Below are 19,172 nucleotides of genomic sequence, written 5' to 3'. Positions count from 1 at the left end.
TGGGGATGTGGCAATGGCAATGATATGGATGGGGATGTGGGTACGGATGGGGATGTGGCTATGGGTATGGCTATGGCTATGGATGGGGATGTGGCTATGGGTATGGCTATGGCTGGGGATGTGGCTATGGGTATGGATATGGATGGGGCTGTGGCTGTGGCTGTGGCTGGGGATGCGCTGCAGGAGCCGGTACCTGCTGCAGCAGCGCGGGGCTGGCGCTGGGGCTCAGGCTCTCGAGCTTCACGTGGAGCCGCCCGGATTTCACCCCCTCCAGCGGCAGCCACTGCAGGGACCGGGGGGGGAGGGGGGCACGGGGTCAGGACCCCCCCGGGCAGGGACCCCCCCCACCCCCCTGGCCCCTCCCCCACCTCATCCACGACGCGGTTGCTCAGCACCCGCTGCAGCGGCACCCGGCACCTGGGGGCAGGGAGGGGGGGTCAGCACCCATCCCCCCCCACCCCCCCCATCCCCCCCATCCCCCCCCATCCCCCCCCTTCCCCCCATCCCCCCCATCCCATCCCCCCCCCCACCGTCCCAGGAAGTCGTCCTCATCCAGGTCCTTGTCAAAGAGCTCGAACTCCACGTCCTGGCCCGGGATGTCGGTGACGATGGCCTGGGGGGGGCATCAGTGGGTGCCCCAGAGACACCCCATAGAGACCCACAGCCCCCCACGGACCCCCATAGACACCCCATAGACCCCTATAGACACCCTATAGACCCCCATAGGCCCCCATACACACCCCATAGACCCCCACAGACCCCCATAGACCCCCACAGACCCCTATAGCCCCCCACAGACCCCCATACACACCCCATAGACCCCCACAGACCCCCATAGACACCCCATAGACCCCCACAGACCCCCACTGACCCCCATACACACCCCATAGACCCCCATAGCCCCTCCATACACACCCCATACACACCCCATAGACCCCCATAGCCCCTCCATACACACCCCATAGCCCCCCATACACACCCTATACACACCCCATAGACCCCCATAGCCCCTCCATACACACCCCATAGCCCCCCATACACACCCCATAGACCCCCATAGCCCCTCCATACACACCCCATAGCCCCCCATACACACCCCATACACACCCCATAGACCCCCATAGCCCCTCCATACACACCCCATAGCCCCCCCCATGCCCCCCCCGCACCTCGTAGGCCTCGTTCCAGCGCGGGTTGAGCTCCTCGCGCAGGACGCGGCTCCGGAAGCGCGCCCCGCCAGCGCGCACGCGCGCGTAGGGATCGGAGCGGCCCCGCAGCGCCCCCCGCAGGAACCGGTCCTTGGGCACCAGCGCCTCCGCCTCCAGCAGCTGCACGCGCAGCACGCGCTGGGGGGCAAGGGCGGGAGCGGGGCTGAGCCCCGGCGGACCCATAGGGACCAGAGGGACCCATAGGGACCCATAGAGCCCATAGAGCCCATAGAGCCCATAGAGCCCATAGAGACCATAGAGACCATAGAGATCCCATAGAGACCCATAGGGACCCCATAGAGACCATAGAGACCCATAGGGACCCCATAGAGACCATAGAGACCCATAGAGCCCACAGAGACCATAGAGATCCCATAGAGACCCATAGGGACCCATAGAGACCATAGAGACCCATAGAGCCCACAGAGACCATAGAGATCCCATAGAGACCCATAGGGACCCCATAGAGACCATAGAGACCCAAAGAGACCCATAGGGCCCATAGAGACCCATAGGAACCCATAGGGACCAGAGGGACCCATAGAGACCATAGAGACCCATAGGGACCATAGAGACCCATAGAGACCATAGAGACCGTAGAGAACATAGGGACCCATAGAGACCCATAGAGACCCATACAGAGAGACCCATAGAGACCATAGACGCCATAGAGACCATACGGACGCATAGAGCCCCATAGAAGCCCCCATCCTGTCCCCAGGACCCCCCCATCCTCCCCACCTCGGTTCCAAACTCGGGGTCGGGGCTGGCGTGGGGGGGCCGGGGGGGGGCGGCGCTGCCCGGGGGCTCCGGGGGGGGGTGAAGAGGGAACAGCGTCCTCAGGGGCATCGAGGAAGAGAACCTGGGGGGGGGGGTCAGAGCCTGGATCACCATAGCCCCCATAGCCCCTATAGCCCCCATAGCCCCCCTAGCCCCTATAGCCCCTATAGCCCCCATAGCCCCTATAGCCCCTATAGCCCCCCTAGCCCCTATAGCCCCTATAGCCCCCATAGCCCCTATAGCCCCCCTAGCCCCTATAGCCCCCATAGCCCCCCTAGCCCCTATAGCCCCCATAGCCCCCCTAGCCCCTATAGCCCCTATAGCCCCCATAGCCCCCATAGCCCCCCTAGCCCCTATAGCCCCTATAGCCCCCATAGCCCCTATAGCCCCCATAGCCCCTATAGCCCCTATAGCCCCCATAGCCCCCATAGCCCCCCATAGCCCCTATAGCCCCTATAGCCCCCATAGCCCCTATAGCCCCCATAGCCCTATAGCCCCCAGAGCCCCCCTAGCCCCCATAGCCCCTATAGCCCCTATAGCCCCCATAGCCCCTATAGCCCCCATAGCCCCCATAGAACCTATAGCCCCCATAGCCCCCAGAGCCCCTATAGCCCCTATAGCCCCCATAGCCCCTATAGCCCCCATAGCCCCTATAGCCCCTATAGCCCCCATAGCCCCTATAGCCCCCATAGCCCCCATAGCCCCCATAGCCCCTATAGCCCCTATAGCCCCCATAGCCCCTATAGCCCCCATAGCCCTATAGCCCCCATAGCCCCCCTAGCCCCCATAGCCCCTATAGCCCCTATAGCCCCCATAGCTCCTATAGCCCCCATAGCCCCCATAGAACCTATAGCCCCCATAGCCCTATAGCCTCCATAGCCCCTATAGCCCCCATAGCCCCTATAGCCTCCATAGCCCCTATAGCCCCTAAAGCCCCCATAGCCCCTATAGCCCCCATAGCCCCTATAGCCCCCATAGCCCCCATAGTCCCTATAGCCCCCATAGTCCCTATAGCCTCCATAGCCCTATAGCCCCCATAGCCCCTATAGCCCCATAGTCGCTATAGCCGCCATAGCCCCTATAGCCCCCATTGCCCCCATAGCCCCATAGTCCCTATAGCTCCCATAGCCCCATTGCCCCATACCTCCCCATAGCCCTATAGCCCCCCATACCGCCCCATGGCCCCATTGCCCCATACCCCCAGCCCCGTGCCCCCTCACCCTCAGCACCAGCTTCACGTGGATGCGGCTCCGCGGCCCCGCGCCCTGCAGCGGGAAGGGCCCGGCCAGGCTGAGCCCGGGCGCCTCCAGCAGCTGCGAGAGCGGCAGCGACAGCGCCCCCAGCGGTGCCTGGCGGGAATCGTCCCGGACCTGCGGGGGGCAACGGGGGGAACGCAGCGGGAATGAAGGGAAATGGGGGAACGGGGAGCAGGAACGGGGATGGGAATGGGGGCAATGGGGGGGGCAATGGGGGAAATGGGGTGGAAATGGGAGGGAAATGGGGGAAATGGGGGGGAAATGGGGGAAATGGGGGGGAAATGGGATGGAAATGGGGGAAATGGGGGGGAATGGGGGAAATGGGGGGAAATGGGGGGGAAATGGGGGAAATGGGGGGGAAATGGGATGGGAATGGGGGAAATGGGGGGGAAATGGGGGAAATGGGGGGGAAATGGGATGGAAATGGGGGGAATGGGGGAAATGGGGGGGAATGGGATGGAAATGGGGGAAATGGGGGAAATGGGGGGGAAATGGAGGCAATGGGGGCAATGGGGGGCAATGGGGGCAATGGGGGGCAATGGGGGTCCGGGGGGGCCGCACCTGCAGCTGCAGGTCCTGCCCGCGGGGGTCGGGCAGGAAGAACCTGAAGGCCTCCTCCCACACCGGGGCCGCGGTGCCGGGAACCACCTGGGGGGGGCACCACGGGGTCAGGACCCCCCCGTGGCCCCTGCGCCCCCCCCCCGGCACCCCCCCCCCCCGCTCCCACCTTGCTCTCGCGGGTCACATCCTGCACCGAGACCTGCACCATGGGGCTGGGCTCCCGGCCCGGCTTCCGCACCTGCAAGCACAGGGCTGAGGGGGGGGCACATCCCTGCCCCATCCCTGCCCCCATCCCTGCCCCCATCCCTGCCCCCATCCCTGCCCCATCCCTGCCCCCATCCCTGCCCCATCCCTGCCCCCATCCCTGCCCCCATCCCTGCCTCCATCCCTGCCCCCATCCCTGCCCCCATCCCTGCCCCATCCCTGCCCCATCCCTGCCCCCATCCCTGCCCCATTCCCTGCCCCCCATCCCTGCCCCCATCCCTGCCCCCATCCCTGCCCCATCCCTGCCCCATCCCTGCCCCCATCCCTGCCCCATCCCTGCCCCCCATCCCTGCCCCCATCCCTGCCCCCCCGCTCACGGGCAGCTCCTCAGCCCGCTCCAGGTACACCATGAGGATGGCGGCCGAGGGGGGGTCGGGTTTGCCCTGGATCATCCGGTTCCTCTCCAACACCTGGGGGGGGCAGAGATGTAGGACCCCCCCATTGCCCCCATGATGGCCTCTGCCCCCATTGCCCCCCATGATTGCCTCTGCCCCCATTGCCCCCATGATTGCCTCTGCCCCCCATTGCCCCCATGATTGCCTCTGCCCCCATTGCCCCCATGATTGCCTCTGCCCCCATTGCCCCCCATGATTGCCTCTGCCCCATTGCCCCCCATGATTGCCTCTGCCCCCATTGCCCCCATGATTGCCTCTGCCCCCATTGCCCCCCATGATTGCCTCTGCCCCCCATTGCCCCCCATGATTGCCTCTGCCCCCATTGCCCCCCATGATTGCCTCTGCCCCCCATTGCCCCCCATGATTGCCTCTGCCCCCATTGCCCCCCATGATTGCCTCTGCCCCCATTGCCCCCCATGATTGCCTCTGCCCCCCATTGCCCCCCATGATTGCCTCTGCCCCCCATTGCCCCCCATGATTGCCTCTGCCCCCCATTGCCCCCATGATGGCCTCTGCCCCCATTGCCCCCATGATTGCCTCTGCCCCCATTGCCCCCCATGATTGCCTCTGCCCCCATTGCCCCCATGATTGCCTCTGCCCCCATTGCCCCCATGATTGCCTCTGCCCCCCATTGCCCCCATGATTGCCTCTGCCCCCATTGCCCCCATGATTGCCTCTGCCCCCATTGCCCCCATGATTGCCTCTGCCCCCATTGCCCCCATGATTGCCTCTGCCCCCATTGCCCCCATGATTGCCTCTGCCCCCATTGCCCCCCATGATTGCCTCTGCCCCCCATTGCCCCCCATGATTGCCTCTGCCCCCATTGCCCCCCATGATTGCCTCTGCCCCCCATTGCCCCCCATGATTGCCTCTGCCCCCATTGCCCCCCATGATTGCCTCTGCCCCCCATTGCCCCCATGATTGCCTCTGCCCCCATTGCCCCCCATGATTGCCTCTGCCCCCCATTGCCCCCCATGATTGCCTCTGCCCCCATTGCCCCCCATGATTGCCTCTGCCCCCCATTGCCCCCATGATTGCCTCTGCCCCCATTGCCCCCCATGATTGCCTCTGCCCCCATTGCCCCCATGATTGCCTCTGCCCCCATTGCCCCCCATGATTGCCTCTGCCCCATTGCCCCCCATGATTGCCTCTGCCCCATTGCCCCCATGATTGCCTCTGCCCCCATTCCCCCCATGATTGCCTCTGCCCCCATTGCCCCCCATGATTGCCTCTGCCCCCATTGCCCCCCATGATTGCCTCTGCCCCCCATTGCCCCCCATGATTGCCTCTGCCCCATTGCCCCCATGATTGCCTCTGCCCCCATTGCCCCCATGATTGCCTCTGCCCCCATTGCCCCCCATGATTGCCTCTGCCCCCATTGCCCCCCATGATTGCCTCTGCCCCCATTGCCCCCATGATTGCCTCTGCCCCCATTGCCCCCCATGATTGCCTCTGCCCCCATTGCCCCCCATGATTGCCTCTGCCCCCATTGCCCCCATGATTGCCTCTGCCCCCATTGCCCCCCATGATGGCCTCTGCCCCCATTGCCCCCCATGATTGCCTCTGCCCCCATTGCCCCCATGATGGCCTCTGCCCCCATTGCCCCCCATGATGGCCTCTGCCCCCATTGCCCCCCATGATTGCCTCTGCCCCCATTGCCCCCCATGATTGCCTCTGCCCCCATTGCCCCCATGATTGCCTCTGCCCCCATTGCCCCCCATGATGGCCTCTGCCCCCATTGCCCCCCATGATGGCCTCTGCCCCCATTGCCCCCATGATGGCCTCTGCCCCCATTGCCCCCCATGATGGCCTCTGCCCCCATTGCCCCCCATGATTGCCTCTGCCCCCATTGCCCCCCATGATGGCCTCTGTCCCCTCCCACCTCCTCCAGCTTGGACGCATCCGCCATGGGGCTGAGCCACTCCAGGCGCAGGTGGAGCCGGCCCTGCCCCCCCTCCTGCAGAGGGAACCACTGTGGGGCGGGGGGGGGTCAGCAATGGGGCTGCCCCCCAGCGCCCCCCCCAGCGCCCCCCAACCCAGACCCACATCCTCCAGCACGCGGCGCTTCATCACATCCTCCAGGTCCAGCTTCAGCCTATGGGGGTTATGGGGGGAGGGGGGGTGAGATGTGGGGCTGAGGGGGGGATGCAGGGACCCCCCTGCCCCATAAGTACCTGCCCAAGAGGTCGTCCTGGTCGGGGTCCTTGTCAAAGAGCTCCACCTCCAGCTCCTGCCCCGGCACCTCATGCACCACGAACTGGGGGGCACAAAGGGGGCACCCCCCATACACAGCATGGGGGGGGGGTTCAGTGCGGTGGGGATGGGGGGCCTGGTCCCCACAGCATCCATGGGGGTCTCTGTGCACCCCAGAACCATGGCCAGGTCATGGAGCGCTATGGGGCTATGGGGGCTATGGGGGCTATGGGGCTATGGGGGCTATGGGGGCTATGGGGGGCTATGGGGCTATGGGGGCTATGGGGGGCTATGGGGGCTATGGGGCTATGGGGGCTATGGGGGCTCTGGGGGCTATGGGGGCTATGGGGGGCTATGGGGGCTCTGGGGGCTCTGGGGGCTATGGAGGCTATGGGGGGCTCTGGGGGCTATGGGGGCTCTGGGGGCTATGGGGGCTATGGGGGGCTCTGGGGGCTCTGGGGGCTATGGGGGCTATGGGGGGCTCTGGGGGCTATGGGGGCTATGGGGGGCTCTGGGGGCTATGGGGGCTCTGGGGGCTCTGGGGGGCTATGGGGGCTCTGGGGGCTATGGGGGGCTATGGGGGCTCTGGGGGCTATGGGGGCTATGGGGGCTATGGGGGGCTATGGGGGCTATGGGGGCTCTGGGGGCTATGGGGGCTATGGGGGGCTATGGGGGCTATGGGGGCTCTGGGGGCTCTGGGGGCTATGGGGGGCTATGGGGGGCTATGGGGGCTATGGGGGGCTATGGGGGCTATGGGGGTTATGGGGGGCTCTGGGGGCTCTGGGGGCTCTGGGGGCTATGGGGGGCTATGGGGGCTATGGGGGGCTATGGGGGCTATGGGGGGCTCTGGGGGCTCTGGGGGCTATGGGGGGCTATGGGGGCTCTGGGGGCTATGGGGGGCTATGGGGGGCTATGGGGGCTATGGGGGGCTATGGGGGCTATGGGGGGCTATGGGGGGCTCTGGGGGCTCTGGGGGCTCTGGGGGCTATGGGGGGCTCTGGGGGCTATGGGGGCTATGGGGGGCTCTGGGGGCTATGGGGGCTATGGGGGGCTATGGGGGGCTATGGGGGCTCTGGGGGCTATGGGGGGCTATGGGGGCTATGGGGGCTATGGGGGCTCTGGGGGCTCTGGGGGCTATGGGGCTCTGGGGGCTATGGGGGCTCTGGGGGCTATGGGGGGCTATGGGGGCTATGGGGGGCTCTGGGGGCTCTGGGGGCTCTGGGGGCTCTGGGGGCTATGGGGGCTCTGGGGGCTATGGGGGCTCTGGGGGCTATGGGGGGCTATGGGGGCTATGGGGGGCTCTGGGGGCTATGGGGGCTCTGGGGGCTATGGGGGGCTCTGGGGGCTCTGGGGGCTATGGGGCTCTGGGGGCTCTGGGGGCTCTGGGGGCTATGGGGGCTCTGGGGGCTCTGGGGGCTATGGGGGCTCTGGGGGCTATGGGGGGCTATGGGGGCTATGGGGGGCTCTGGGGGCTCTGGGGGCTATGGGGGCTCTGGGGGGCTCTGGGGGCTATGGGGCTCTGGGGGCTCTGGGGGCTATAGGGGCTCTGGGGGCTATGGGGGCTATGGGGGCTCTGGGGGCTATAGGGGCTCTGGGGGCTATGGGGGCTATGGGGGGCTATGGGGGCTATGGGGGCTCTGGGGGCTCTGGGGGCTATGGGGGGCTATGGGGGGCTATGGGGGCTATGGGGGGCTATGGGGGCTATGGGGGTTATGGGGGGCTCTGGGGGCTCTGGGGGCTCTGGGGGCTATGGGGGGCTATGGGGGCTATGGGGGGCTATGGGGGCTATGGGGGGCTCTGGGGGCTCTGGGGGCTATGGGGGGCTATGGGGGCTCTGGGGGCTATGGGGGGCTATGGGGGGCTATGGGGGCTATGGGGGGCTATGGGGGCTATGGGGGGCTATGGGGGGCTCTGGGGGCTCTGGGGGCTCTGGGGGCTATGGGGGGCTCTGGGGGCTATGGGGGCTATGGGGGGCTCTGGGGGCTATGGGGGCTATGGGGGGCTATGGGGGGCTATGGGGGCTCTGGGGGCTATGGGGGGCTCTGGGGGCTATGGGGGCTATGGGGGCTCTGGGGGCTCTGGGGGCTATGGGGCTCTGGGGGCTATGGGGGCTCTGGGGGCTATGGGGGGCTATGGGGGCTATGGGGGGCTCTGGGGGCTCTGGGGGCTCTGGGGGCTCTGGGGGCTATGGGGGCTCTGGGGGCTATGGGGGCTCTGGGGGCTATGGGGGGCTATGGGGGCTATGGGGGGCTCTGGGGGCTCTGGGGGCTCTGGGGGCTATGGGGGGCTCTGGGGGCTCTGGGGGCTATGGGGCTCTGGGGGCTCTGGGGGCTCTGGGGGCTATGGGGGCTCTGGGGGCTCTGGGGGCTATGGGGGCTCTGGGGGCTATGGGGGGCTATGGGGGCTATGGGGGGCTCTGGGGGCTCTGGGGGCTATGGGGGCTCTGGGGGGCTCTGGGGGCTATGGGGCTCTGGGGGCTCTGGGGGCTATAGGGGCTCTGGGGGCTATGGGGGCTATGGGGCTCTGGGGGCTCTGACCTCGTGGAGCTCGTCCCAGGCCGGGTCCAGGTCGCTCCGCACCACGCGGCTCACGGCTCCCTGCATCCCCACCCGCAGCTCCGCGTACGGGTCCGAGCGCGCCTCCAGGAGCCCCCCCAGGAACCGGTCCTTGGAGCGCAGCCCCCGCGCGGCGCGGAGGTGAACCCGCAGCGCCCCCTGCGGGCACCGGCCGGAAACAACCCCTGAGCACCGCGACCGGGGCTCGGAGCGGCATGGGGGGGGTGGAGGGATCCAGGGAGGGATCCAGGGAGGGATCGATACAGGGATGGATACAGGGATGGATGCAGGGATGGATGCAGGGATGGATCCAGGGATGGATGGATACAGGGATGGATGCAGGGATGGATACAGGGATGGATACAGGGATGGATGCAGGGATGGATGCAGGGATGGATGCAGGGATGGATGGATACAGGGATGGATGCAGGGATGGATGCAGGGATGGATCCAGGGATGGATGCAGGGATGGATGCAGGGATGGATGCAGGGATGGATACAGGGATGGATGCAGGGATGGATGCAGGGATGGATCCAGGGAGGGATCGATACAGGGATGGATGCAGGGATGGATGCAGGGATGGATACAGGGATGGATACAGGGATGGATACAGGGATGGATGCAGGGATGGATACAGGGATGGATGGAGGGACGAGTGGGTGGCCAGATGCAAGGATGGATAGAGAGACAGATGCAGAGAGGGATGCAGGAACAGATACGGGAATGGATCAAGAGATGCAAGGGTGAATGAAGGAATGGATACAGGAATGGATGCAGGGATGGATACAGGGGTGGATGCAGGGATACAGGGACAGATCCAGGGATGGATGCAGGGATACAGGGACAGATCCAGGGATGGATGCAGGGATACAGGGACAGGTCCAGGGGTGGATGCAGGGATACAGGGACAGGTCCAGGGGTGGATGCAGGGATACAGGGACAGGTCCAGGGGTGGATGCAGGGATACAGGGACAGATCCAGGGATGGATGCAGAGATACAGGGACAGATCCAGGGGTGGATGCAGGGATACAGGGACAGGTCCAGGGGTGGATGCAGGGATACAGGGACAGGCCCAGGGGTGGATGCAGGGATACAGGGACAGGTGCAGGGGTGGATGCAGGGATACAGGGACAGGTCCAGGGGTGGATGCAGGGATACAGGGACAGGTCCAGGGGTGGATGCAGGGATACAGGGACAGGTCCAGGGGTGGATGCAGGGATACAGGGACAGGTCCAGGGGTGGATGCAGGGATACAGGGACAGGTGCAGGGGTGGATGCAGGGATACAGGGACAGGTCCAGGGGTGGATGCAGGGATACAGGGACAGGTCCAGGGGTGGATGCAGGGATACAGGGACAGGTCCAGGGGTGGATGCAGGGATACAGGGACAGGCCCAGGGGTGGATGCAGGGATACAGGGACAGATCCAGGGGTGGATGCAGGGATACAGGGACAGGTGCAGGGGTGGATGCAGGGATACAGGGACAGGTCCAGGGGTGGATGCAGGGATACAGGGACAGGTCCAGGGGTGGATGCAGGGATACAGGGACAGGTCCAGGGGTGGATGCAGGGATACAGGGACAGGTGCAGGGGTGGATGCAGGGATACAGGGACAGGTGCAGGGATGGATGCAGGGATACAGGGACAGGTGCAGGGGTGGATGCAGGGATACAGGGACAGGTCCAGGGGTGGATGCAGGGATACAGGGACAGGTGCAGGGATGGATGCAGGGATACAGGGACAGGTGCAGGGGTGGATGCAGGGATACAGGGACAGGCCCAGGGGTGGATGCAGGGATACAGGGACAGATCCAGGGGTGGATGCAGGGATACAGGGACAGGTCCAGGGGTGGATGCAGGGATACAGGGACAGGTGCAGGGGTGGATGCAGGGATACAGGGACAGGTCCAGGGGTGGATGCAGGGATACAGGGACAGGTCCAGGGGTGGATGCAGGGATACAGGGACAGGCCCAGGGGTGGATGCAGGGATACAGGGACAGGTGCAGGGGTGGATGCAGGGATACAGGGACAGGTCCAGGGGTGGATGCAGGGATACAGGGACAGGTCCAGGGGTGGATGCAGGGATACAGGGACAGGTGCAGGGGTGGATGCAGGGATACAGGGACAGGTGCAGGGGTGGATGCAGGGATACAGGGACAGATCCAGGGGTGGATGCAGGGATACAGGGACAGGTGCAGGGGTGGATGCAGGGATACAGGGACAGGTCCAGGGGTGGATGCAGGGATACAGGGACAGGTCCAGGGGTGGATGCAGGGATACAGGGACAGGTCCAGGGGTGGATGCAGGGATACAGGGACAGATCCAGGGGTGGATGCAGGGATACAGGGACAGGTGCAGGGGTGGATGCAGGGATACAGGGACAGGTCCAGGGGTGGATGCAGGGATACAAGGACAGATCCAGGGGTGGATGCAGGGATACAGGGACAGATCCAGGGGTGGATGCAGGGATACAGGGACAGGTCCAGGGGTGGATGCAGGGATACAGGGACAGGTCCAGGGGTGGATGCAGGGATACAGGGACAGGCCCAGGGGTGGATGCAGGGATACAGGGACAGGTGCAGGGGTGGATGCAGGGATACAGGGACAGGTCCAGGGGTGGATGCAGGGATACAGGGACAGATCCAGGGATGGATGCAGGGATACAGGGACAGGTGCAGGGGTGGATGCAGGGATACAGGGACAGGTCCAGGGGTGGATGCAGGGATACAGGGACAGGTCCAGGGGTGGATGCAGGGATACAGGGACAGATCCAGGGGTGGATGCAGGGATACAGGGACAGATCCAGGGGTGGATGCAGGGATACAGGGACAGGTGCAGGGGTGGATTCAGGGATACAGGGACAGGTGCAGGGGTGGATGCAGGGATACAGGGACAGGTCCAGGGGTGGATGCAGGGATACAGGGACAGGTCCAGGGGTGGATGCAGGGATACAGGGACAGGTCCAGGGGTGGATGCAGGGATACAGGGACAGGTCCAGGGGTGGATGCAGGGATACAGGGACAGGTCCAGGGGTGGATGCAGGGATACAGGGACAGGTCCAGGGGTGGATGCAGGGATACAGGGACAGGTGCAGGGGTGGATGCAGGGATACAGGGACAGGTGCAGGGGTGGATGCAGGGATACAGGGACAGGCCCAGGGGTGGATGCAGGGATACAGGGACAGATCCAGGGGTGGATGCAGGGATACAGGGACAGGTCCAGGGGTGGATGCAGGGATACAGGGACAGGTGCAGGGGTGGATGCAGGGATACAGGGACAGGTGCAGGGGTGGATGCAGGGATACAGGGACAGGCCCAGGGGTGGATGCAGGGATACAGGGACAGATCCAGGGGTGGATGCAGGGATACAGGGACAGGTCCAGGGGTGGATGCAGGGATACAGGGACAGGCCCAGGGGTGGATGCAGGGATACAGGGACAGGCCCAGGGGTGGATGCAGGGATACAGGGACAGGTCCAGGGGTGGATGCAGGGATACAGGGACAGATCCAGGGGTGGATGCAGGGATACAGGGACAGGCCCAGGGGTGGATGCAGGGATACAGGGACAGGTGCAGGGGTGGATGCAGGGATACAGGGACAGATCCAGGGATGGATGCAGGGATACAGGGACAGGCCCAGGGGTGGATGCAGGGATACAGGGACAGGTCCAGGGGTGGATGCAGGGATACAGGGACAGGCCCAGGGGTGGATGCAGGGATACAGGGACAGGTCCAGGGGTGGATACAGGGATACAGGGACAGGTCCAGGGGTGGATGCAGGGATCCTCACCCTCGGCACCGGGCTCCGCAGCTCGGCCGCCTCGGGCAGGTCGGGCACCAGCGGCACCAGGAGCCGGTTGGGCAGCACCAGGTAGGAGGCGATGGCGTCCATGAGCAGGGAGTCCGAGAGCGAGCTGGGGGGGGGGCACGGTCACAGCCCCGGGGGGGGCCCGGCTGGATCGGCCCAATCGCGGGGCGGGGGGGGGCTCACCTGAGCCCAGGGATGTCCAGCAGGTTCGTCATCCCCGTCCAGTTGATGTCCAAGGTCTGGGGGGAGGGGGGGGGCACACACGGGTTAAGGAGGGGGGAGACCCCATTTGGAGCCTGTTTGAAGGGGGGGGGGCACTCACCGGGCGCCGGATGAAGAACATGGAAAGAGCCCCCACGATGGGCACGTCCCCAAGGAGCGGCTCCAGGATGATCCGCAGCGTCCCATGGAGCTGGGGGGGGAGCGATGAGAGGGGCCCCCCCCATGGCTGTGACCCCATCCCAGGTGTCCCCCCCCCCCTCACCTGCATCCCCTTGACCCCCGCCTTGCAGAAGAACTTCTTCACCTCCACGTCAATGCGGACGTCCCCAACGTAGCTGGGAGGGAGGGGAGGTGGGGGGGGGTCCATGGGGTACCCGGACCCCCCCCCGCGGGGGGGACGCTCACCTGATGTTGAGATCCAGGAGGATTTGCTTCCTATGGGCACCGGGATGGGCGCGGATCCCCAGGACACGGAGGGGCTGCGGCGGGCAGGGCAGGGGTGAGAAGGGGATGGGGGGTCCATGGGGGGGGTCCATGGGGGGGGCCATGGGGGGGTCCATGGGGGGGGTCCATGGGGAGGTCCATAGGGGGGTCCATGGGGAGGTCCATAGGGGGGTCCATGGGTTGGTCCATGGCGGGGTTCATGGGGGGCATCCTCTGGGGGGTCCATGGGGGGGGGGTCCATGGGGGGGTCCATGGGGAGGTCCATAGGGGGGTCCATAGGGGGGGTCCATGGGGTGGTACATGGGGGGGTCCATGGGGAGGTCCATACGGGGGTCCATAGGGAGGTCCATAGGGGGGTCCATGGGGGGGTCCATGGGGTGGTCCATGGGGAGGTCCATAGGGGGGTCCATGGGGGGGTCCAGGGGGGGGGTCCATGGGGAGGTCCATAGGGGGGTCCATGGGGGGGTCCATGGGGGGGTCCATGGGGGGGGTCCATGGGGGGGTCCCCACCTTCTCGCCCATGTCCACCCTGGTGAAGGTGAAGGTCTGCAGGTGGGGGCTGGAGGCCCTGATGGCCGGAGCCACCTGAGCCAGCAGCAGCTTCTCCATGAACTGCCCGAAGAACGGCCAGGCCTGCGCCAGCACCTGCACAGCACCGGAGGAGGATACAGGGATACAGGGATGGCTGCAGGGATGGCTGCAGGGGTGGATACAGGGATGGATGCAGGGATGGATGTAGGAGTACATTGAAGGATACAGGGATGCACTGAGGGATATGGGGATAGATACAGGGGTAAGAGGATGCAGGGATGGGTGGAGGGGTGCAAGGAAGGATGGATGGATGGATGGATTGAGGGATGAATAGAGGGATACAGCAATGGATACAGGGATAGATGCAGGGATGGGAGGATGCAAATCAGGATGTAGGGATGCATAGAGAGATGAAGGGATGCAGGCATGAAGGGATGCAGGAATAGATGCAGGGATGGATACAGGGATACAGGGATGGATGCAGGTATGGATGCGGGGATGGATACAGAGATGGATACAGGGATAGGAGGATACAGACATGGAAGCAGGAATGGATGCAGGGATGCAGGGACGGATGCAGGGATGGACGCGGGGACGGAAGCAGGAAGGGACGCGGCAGGCCCGGCCTCACCTTGTTGAGCCATTCCGCCCTCTCCACGTCCGGGAAGCTGACCTGGGGGCACGGGCACCGCGGTCACCCCCGGCCGCTGCTTCCGGCACCGGGAGGGGACCCTGACACCGCCGCTCCCCCCCCCCCCCCCCCCGGCCTCCGTGCGCGGCCCCGGCGCTCACCCAGGCCGGGAGCTCCCCATCGGTCAGGCCGAGCCCCTTGGCGGCGGCGCGCACCGCGGCCTCCTCGTCCCGGTGCAGGCGCGCGGCCGCGCGCATCCCGCGCTCCCGGGCGCGCCGCCGCCGCCGCCAGCCCGCGTAGAGCGCGAGCGCGAGCAGCAGCGCGGCCGCGCCCAGGCCCAGCAGCCCCGCGGCGTACGCGGGCAGCGCCCACAGCAGCCGCCGGCCCAGCGCGCCCAGCGCCGCCCGCCCCGCGCCCCGCGCCGCCCGCCCCGCGCCCCGCGCCTCCATCCCAGCGCCGCCGCCGCCGCCGCCGCGGCTCCGCCCATTGGCTGCGGGACCCCCCCCGCGGCAACGCCTATTGGCCCCGTGCCCCGCGGCGGACGGCGCCCATTGGCTGCGGCGCGCCCCGCGGCTATTGGGCACGTGCACCGCGCCGGATGGCGGCCATTGGCTGCGCCACGCCCGGTGACTATTGGCTCCGCTCCCGGCACAGGCCAGCGCCGCCTTGCGCTCATTGGGTGCACCACAGCCTGCTCCCATTGGCTCCTTCGCCCCGCACCGGATGGCGCCCATTGGCTGCGCCACGTCCTGAGCCTGTTGGCCCCGCGGCGGTCACCGGACAGCGCCAGCCCTGCGGCCATTGGTTGCACCACGCCCTGCGCCTATTGGCCCAGTGCTCCGTACTGGACAGCGCCCATTGGCTGCGCCACACCCCGCTCCCATTGGCCCCGTGCTCCGCAGCGGACACCGACGCCTTGCACCCATTGGCTGCGAGCCCATCGGCTGCCCCGCCCACCGTGAGGCGGAGCCTAAGGAGGGGGCGTGGCCGGGGGCGTGGCCGGGGGCCGGTCACGTGCAGCACCGCCCGGTTCCCCCCTCCCGCAGCCCCCGGTACCGATCGCTCTCCGGTCAATCTCGGTTCATTTAATGGCTGCGAACGTTACAGGCCTCGGGGCCGCCCTCCCCGCACCGGGACCAACCAGGCCCCGGCACCGGCGGGACGGGGGGGGGCAGTGTCCGTACACAAGGCTCCTGGAGTGGGGGGGGGGGGAAAACACAGCCCCAAGCCCCCCCCCCCTGCGCTGTCCCGGGAAGCTTCCGCGCCTTTCCCCGGTACCGGCCCGGGCTGCCCCCCCCAGCCTCCGGGGGGGGGTGTCAATGGGGCATGGCCGTGATGCGCATGCTCTGCGAGGCGATGGGGTAGGTGACCATGGGGGTGGTGGCGTGGCTCATGGTGATGCCCCCCAAGGGCTGCGCCATGGACACGGCCACCGGCGCCACCGAGACGGCCACGGGCGCCATGGAGACGGGGGGGGCCATGCCCTGGGCGATGGTTTGAGCCAGGGCGGCCGAGAGCGGCGCGATCTCGGGGTTGAGCGGGGGGGGCGCGGCGGTGGCCGGGGGAGCCGCCTGCGCCCCGGCCGGAGCCACCAGCTCCTGTTGGGAGACGGGCCGGGGCTGCAGGGCCTGGCTGCTGAGCGTGGTGTGCGTCTGCGCCATGCCCGGGTTGAAGCTGGTGACGGTGCCCACGGCGGGGGCCAGAGTCTGCTCGGTGGCGGCGGCGGCGGCGGCGCTGGAGCTCAGCGTCATCACCTTGGCCTGGTTGCGGAACTGCGCGTTCTGCTCCAGCAGCACCTCGTTGGTGGCCAGGAGGTTGCTCACCTGCTTCTTGAGCTCCTCCACCCGCTTGCGGAGCAGCGCGTTCTCCTCCTCCAGCAGCCGCTGCTCCACGGCGCCGCCGCCGCCGCCGCCGAAGCCGAACTCGAAGGCCTCGAAGTGGAGCCCGTCCCCGCGGCGCCGCTTGAGCAAGGGCTCGTGCTCGGCCTCGTAGAGCCCCTCGAAGGCCTCGTAGCGCCGGGCGCCCGGCTCGAAGTCGCGCTGCAGGTGCTGGAACTTGCACTTGGCCCCGCGCTGGCAGTCGCCCTTGAGGAAGTCCCTGCAGATGGGCACCTCCTCCTTGCTGTTGGGGAGGTCGGCGGGGGAGAGGCCCAGCCCCGCGGCCACTTTGTGCCGCAGGCGCGGGGGGAGCTCGCCCGTCTTCTTGTAGCAGTCCTCGTCCTCCTTGGAGCCGTGGATGAAGCGGCAGCTGAGCCGCACGCACTCCTTGTTCTGGAAGTCGTGGCAGAAAATGAACTCGTTCTTGCGCACGCCCAGGTTCGTGACTTCGCTCATGTCCGGGTGCCGGAACCGGCACCGCTTCCCGCGCTTGCAGACGTTGCGCAGGAAGTCCCGGCAGATGTCATCGTCCGAGCCGCCGCCGACGCCTCCCGCCCCGCCGCCGACGCCGCCACCGCCGCCGCCGGCCTCGTCCCCGCTGCCGCCCGAGGGGAAGCCGTCCCGGTCCGGCATCGTCAGCGCCGCCGCCGCGGGGTTCCGGGCACTGCGGGAGGGACGGAGCGCGGTGAGGGACCCCTCCCGGCCACCGTACCCCCGCCGCCGGGTCTCCATAGCAACCGCACCCCCCCGCTGCCGCGCCCCCCTCCCCTTCCGGTTTCGTGCCTTTCCTCCCCCCTCTCCGGTCCCGTCCCGGTCCCGGCCTCACCCGCCCGCGGGTCCGCCAGCGCCAACAATGAGCGGCCCCGTTGCGGCCGCTCTGCGCCGGGCAGGAAGCGCTCTATGGTGCTTCCGGGGCGGCGCGGAAGGAGGCGCGCGGGGATTGGCGGTGCGCAGTGACGTCATGAGCGTGCGACGCTGCCGGTAAGAGCGGGCGCTACCTGCTCGTTACCGGATGTACCCACATTGACTCCAATGGTGCCGTGAGTCCCGTCACTGCCCGCCCCCCCCCCCCGGGTCCGGAGCCCCTTCCCGTTACGGGACGTCCCCACAATCCCGCCGCCGTTACCGGAGCCCCGTCCCGGTACCGGGCGTCCCCCCATCACCTCCACCGTTACCGTAAGCCCCTTCACTGCCACCCGTGTTACCGGAGCCCCCCCCCCGCTAAGGCACGTCCCAACACTCTCGCCGCCGTTAACGGAGCCCTATCCTGTTACCGGACGTCCCGCCATTACCGGAGCTGCCCCGTTATCGTTAAGTCCCAACAGTCCCGTTACCGGACGTCCCCCCATTACCTCCGTCATTACCGTAACTCCCATCTCTGCCTTTCCCATTGCCGGAGCCCCGTTCCGTTACCGGACGTCCCAACACTCCCGCCGTCGTTACCGCTCCCCCCCGGTTACCGTGAGCCCCGTCAGTGCCTTCCCCATTCCCGAAGCCCCCCCTCCCGGTCCCCGCCGCAGGAACCACACGCTCGGTGTCACCACCAGCTTTATTCACAGCACAACGGCAGCCGCACGGCCCCGAACGCAGCCGGGGCACCGGGCTCCCGCCCCCCGCGGGCCCGGGCCGGGCCCTGCTCCGCGGCCCCGGTGGCGGCGGCCGTTACTTGGATCTCTGCCTCATCTTCCTTCGCTTGCGCTTCAGCCTGGAGGGGGGGGGAAGCAGCGCTCAGCGCCGGCACCGAACCGAGAGGGGGGAAGCGGCGGCGGCCGCGGCTCCCCCCGTGCCCCGGCGGGGCGGGACCGGGGACCCCCGGGACAGGGGGGGGCTCCACGTACCTGCGCATGCGCTTCTTGCGCCACTGCGGGAGCAGAGAGAGGCGCTCGTTAGTGACTGCTATCGCGACAGTGACCCCTATCGCGATAGGAACCGTTTCCCGGACACCCCCCCTCCCCATCCCCAATGTACCGGTAACGAGCTCCCGGTGCACCGGCACCCCTCCTCCCGCTGTCAGCCCACCTCTGCACCCCGCTCCCGCTGGGGCCCGGTCGGTGACGGAGCCCCCCCCACCCCCTGCCCCCCGGGGCCGGCGGAGCCGCCATCGGCCGCGCCCCGCCGCTCACCTTGGCCCTCATGGCGGGGCGGAGGCGCCGCGCTCAGTCCCGGCGGGCGGGCGGCGGCGGGGCCGGCGGATGGCGGCGGATGGCGGCGGATGGCAGCGAACACCCCGCAAGATGGCGGCAGCAGCGGCTGAGAGGCCGTTGCTGCGCGATGGGGCCTATTTATAGGGTGGAGACGTGGCCACGCCCCCTCCCTGTGGCGCGGGGTACGACGGGAGCTGTAGTCCACAGCCCCGGGGCATCACGGGAGTTGTAGTCCGCCTCCCCCACCGCCATTTTGCGCAGCGCTAGGGGTGAGATCCAGCCCCCAACCCCAGATTGCCTCATGG

At 67.3% G+C, this 19,172-nt stretch overlaps 4 protein-coding genes and 1 long non-coding RNA gene across 6 annotated transcripts in view; 1 reads left to right on the top strand and 4 right to left on the bottom strand.

Moving 5' to 3' along the window:
• ESYT1 (extended synaptotagmin 1) overlaps positions 1–15,580 on the bottom strand; it is a gene marked incomplete at its 5' end in the record, with an annotated part of 25,265 nt that extends 9,685 nt beyond the window's left edge. The window contains 12 exon segments of the mRNA XM_080635405.1: positions 6,347–6,436; positions 6,511–6,559; positions 6,639–6,721; positions 9,195–9,371; positions 13,001–13,124; positions 13,202–13,257; positions 13,341–13,430; positions 13,503–13,575; positions 13,646–13,719; positions 14,195–14,329; positions 14,847–14,888; positions 15,008–15,580. Of these exon segments, the coding sequence (XP_080491531.1) occupies positions 6,347–6,436; positions 6,511–6,559; positions 6,639–6,721; positions 9,195–9,371; positions 13,001–13,124; positions 13,202–13,257; positions 13,341–13,430; positions 13,503–13,575; positions 13,646–13,719; positions 14,195–14,329; positions 14,847–14,888; positions 15,008–15,580 (1,566 nt within the window).
• LOC308230597 (extended synaptotagmin-1-like) lies at positions 71–1,568 on the bottom strand (the record flags this gene model as incomplete). The annotated part of the gene is made up of 5 exons (XM_080635395.1): positions 1,170–1,568; positions 531–613; positions 369–417; positions 194–283; positions 71–76 (listed from the first exon to the last, which is right to left on the bottom strand). Exons 1-5 carry the CDS (start codon positions 1,389–1,391, stop codon positions 71–73), a joined length of 450 nt encoding a protein of 149 aa, XP_080491521.1. The 5' UTR covers positions 1,392–1,568.
• On the top strand, positions 8,530–9,046 carry LOC308230543 (uncharacterized protein; the record flags this gene model as incomplete). The annotated part of the gene is given in 4 exon segments (XM_080635294.1): positions 8,530–8,625; positions 8,789–8,800; positions 8,802–8,882; positions 8,885–9,046. Coding segments are annotated over 4 exon segments (351 nt in total), but the record flags the coding sequence as incomplete, so codon positions are not given.
• Positions 15,581–16,039: 459 nt separating the features above from the next.
• Positions 16,040–18,149, bottom strand: ZC3H10 (zinc finger CCCH-type containing 10). 2 transcript variants are annotated; one of them, XM_080635587.1, is made up of 2 exons: positions 18,076–18,149; positions 16,040–17,387 (listed from the first exon to the last, which is right to left on the bottom strand). In XM_080635587.1, the coding sequence occupies exon 2, from the start codon at positions 17,354–17,356 to the stop codon at positions 16,163–16,165; it is 1,194 nt and encodes a 397-aa protein (XP_080491713.1). In that variant the 5' UTR covers positions 17,357–17,387; positions 18,076–18,149; the 3' UTR covers positions 16,040–16,162. The 2 variants fall into 2 exon arrangements, with proteins under 2 accessions (XP_080491713.1, XP_080491714.1); XM_080635588.1 differs by lacking the exon at positions 18,076–18,149 and adding an exon at positions 17,550–17,607.
• Positions 18,150–18,258: 109 nt separating this feature from the next.
• On the bottom strand, positions 18,259–18,990 carry LOC308230729. Its single transcript, XR_013958563.1, has 3 exons — positions 18,847–18,990; positions 18,562–18,584; positions 18,259–18,428 (listed from the first exon to the last, which is right to left on the bottom strand). It is a non-coding gene; the product is annotated as an uncharacterized lncRNA (long non-coding RNA).
• Positions 18,991–19,172: the final 182 nt, after the last annotated feature.

The sequence above is a fragment of the Psittacula echo genome (assembly GCF_963264785.1).
Source record: "Psittacula echo genome assembly, chromosome: 27".
Taxonomy (NCBI): domain Eukaryota; kingdom Metazoa; phylum Chordata; class Aves; order Psittaciformes; family Psittacidae; genus Psittacula; species Psittacula echo.
The sequence above is the reverse complement of the archived record's forward strand: the minus strand, read 5'-3'. Positions and strand labels throughout refer to the sequence as shown.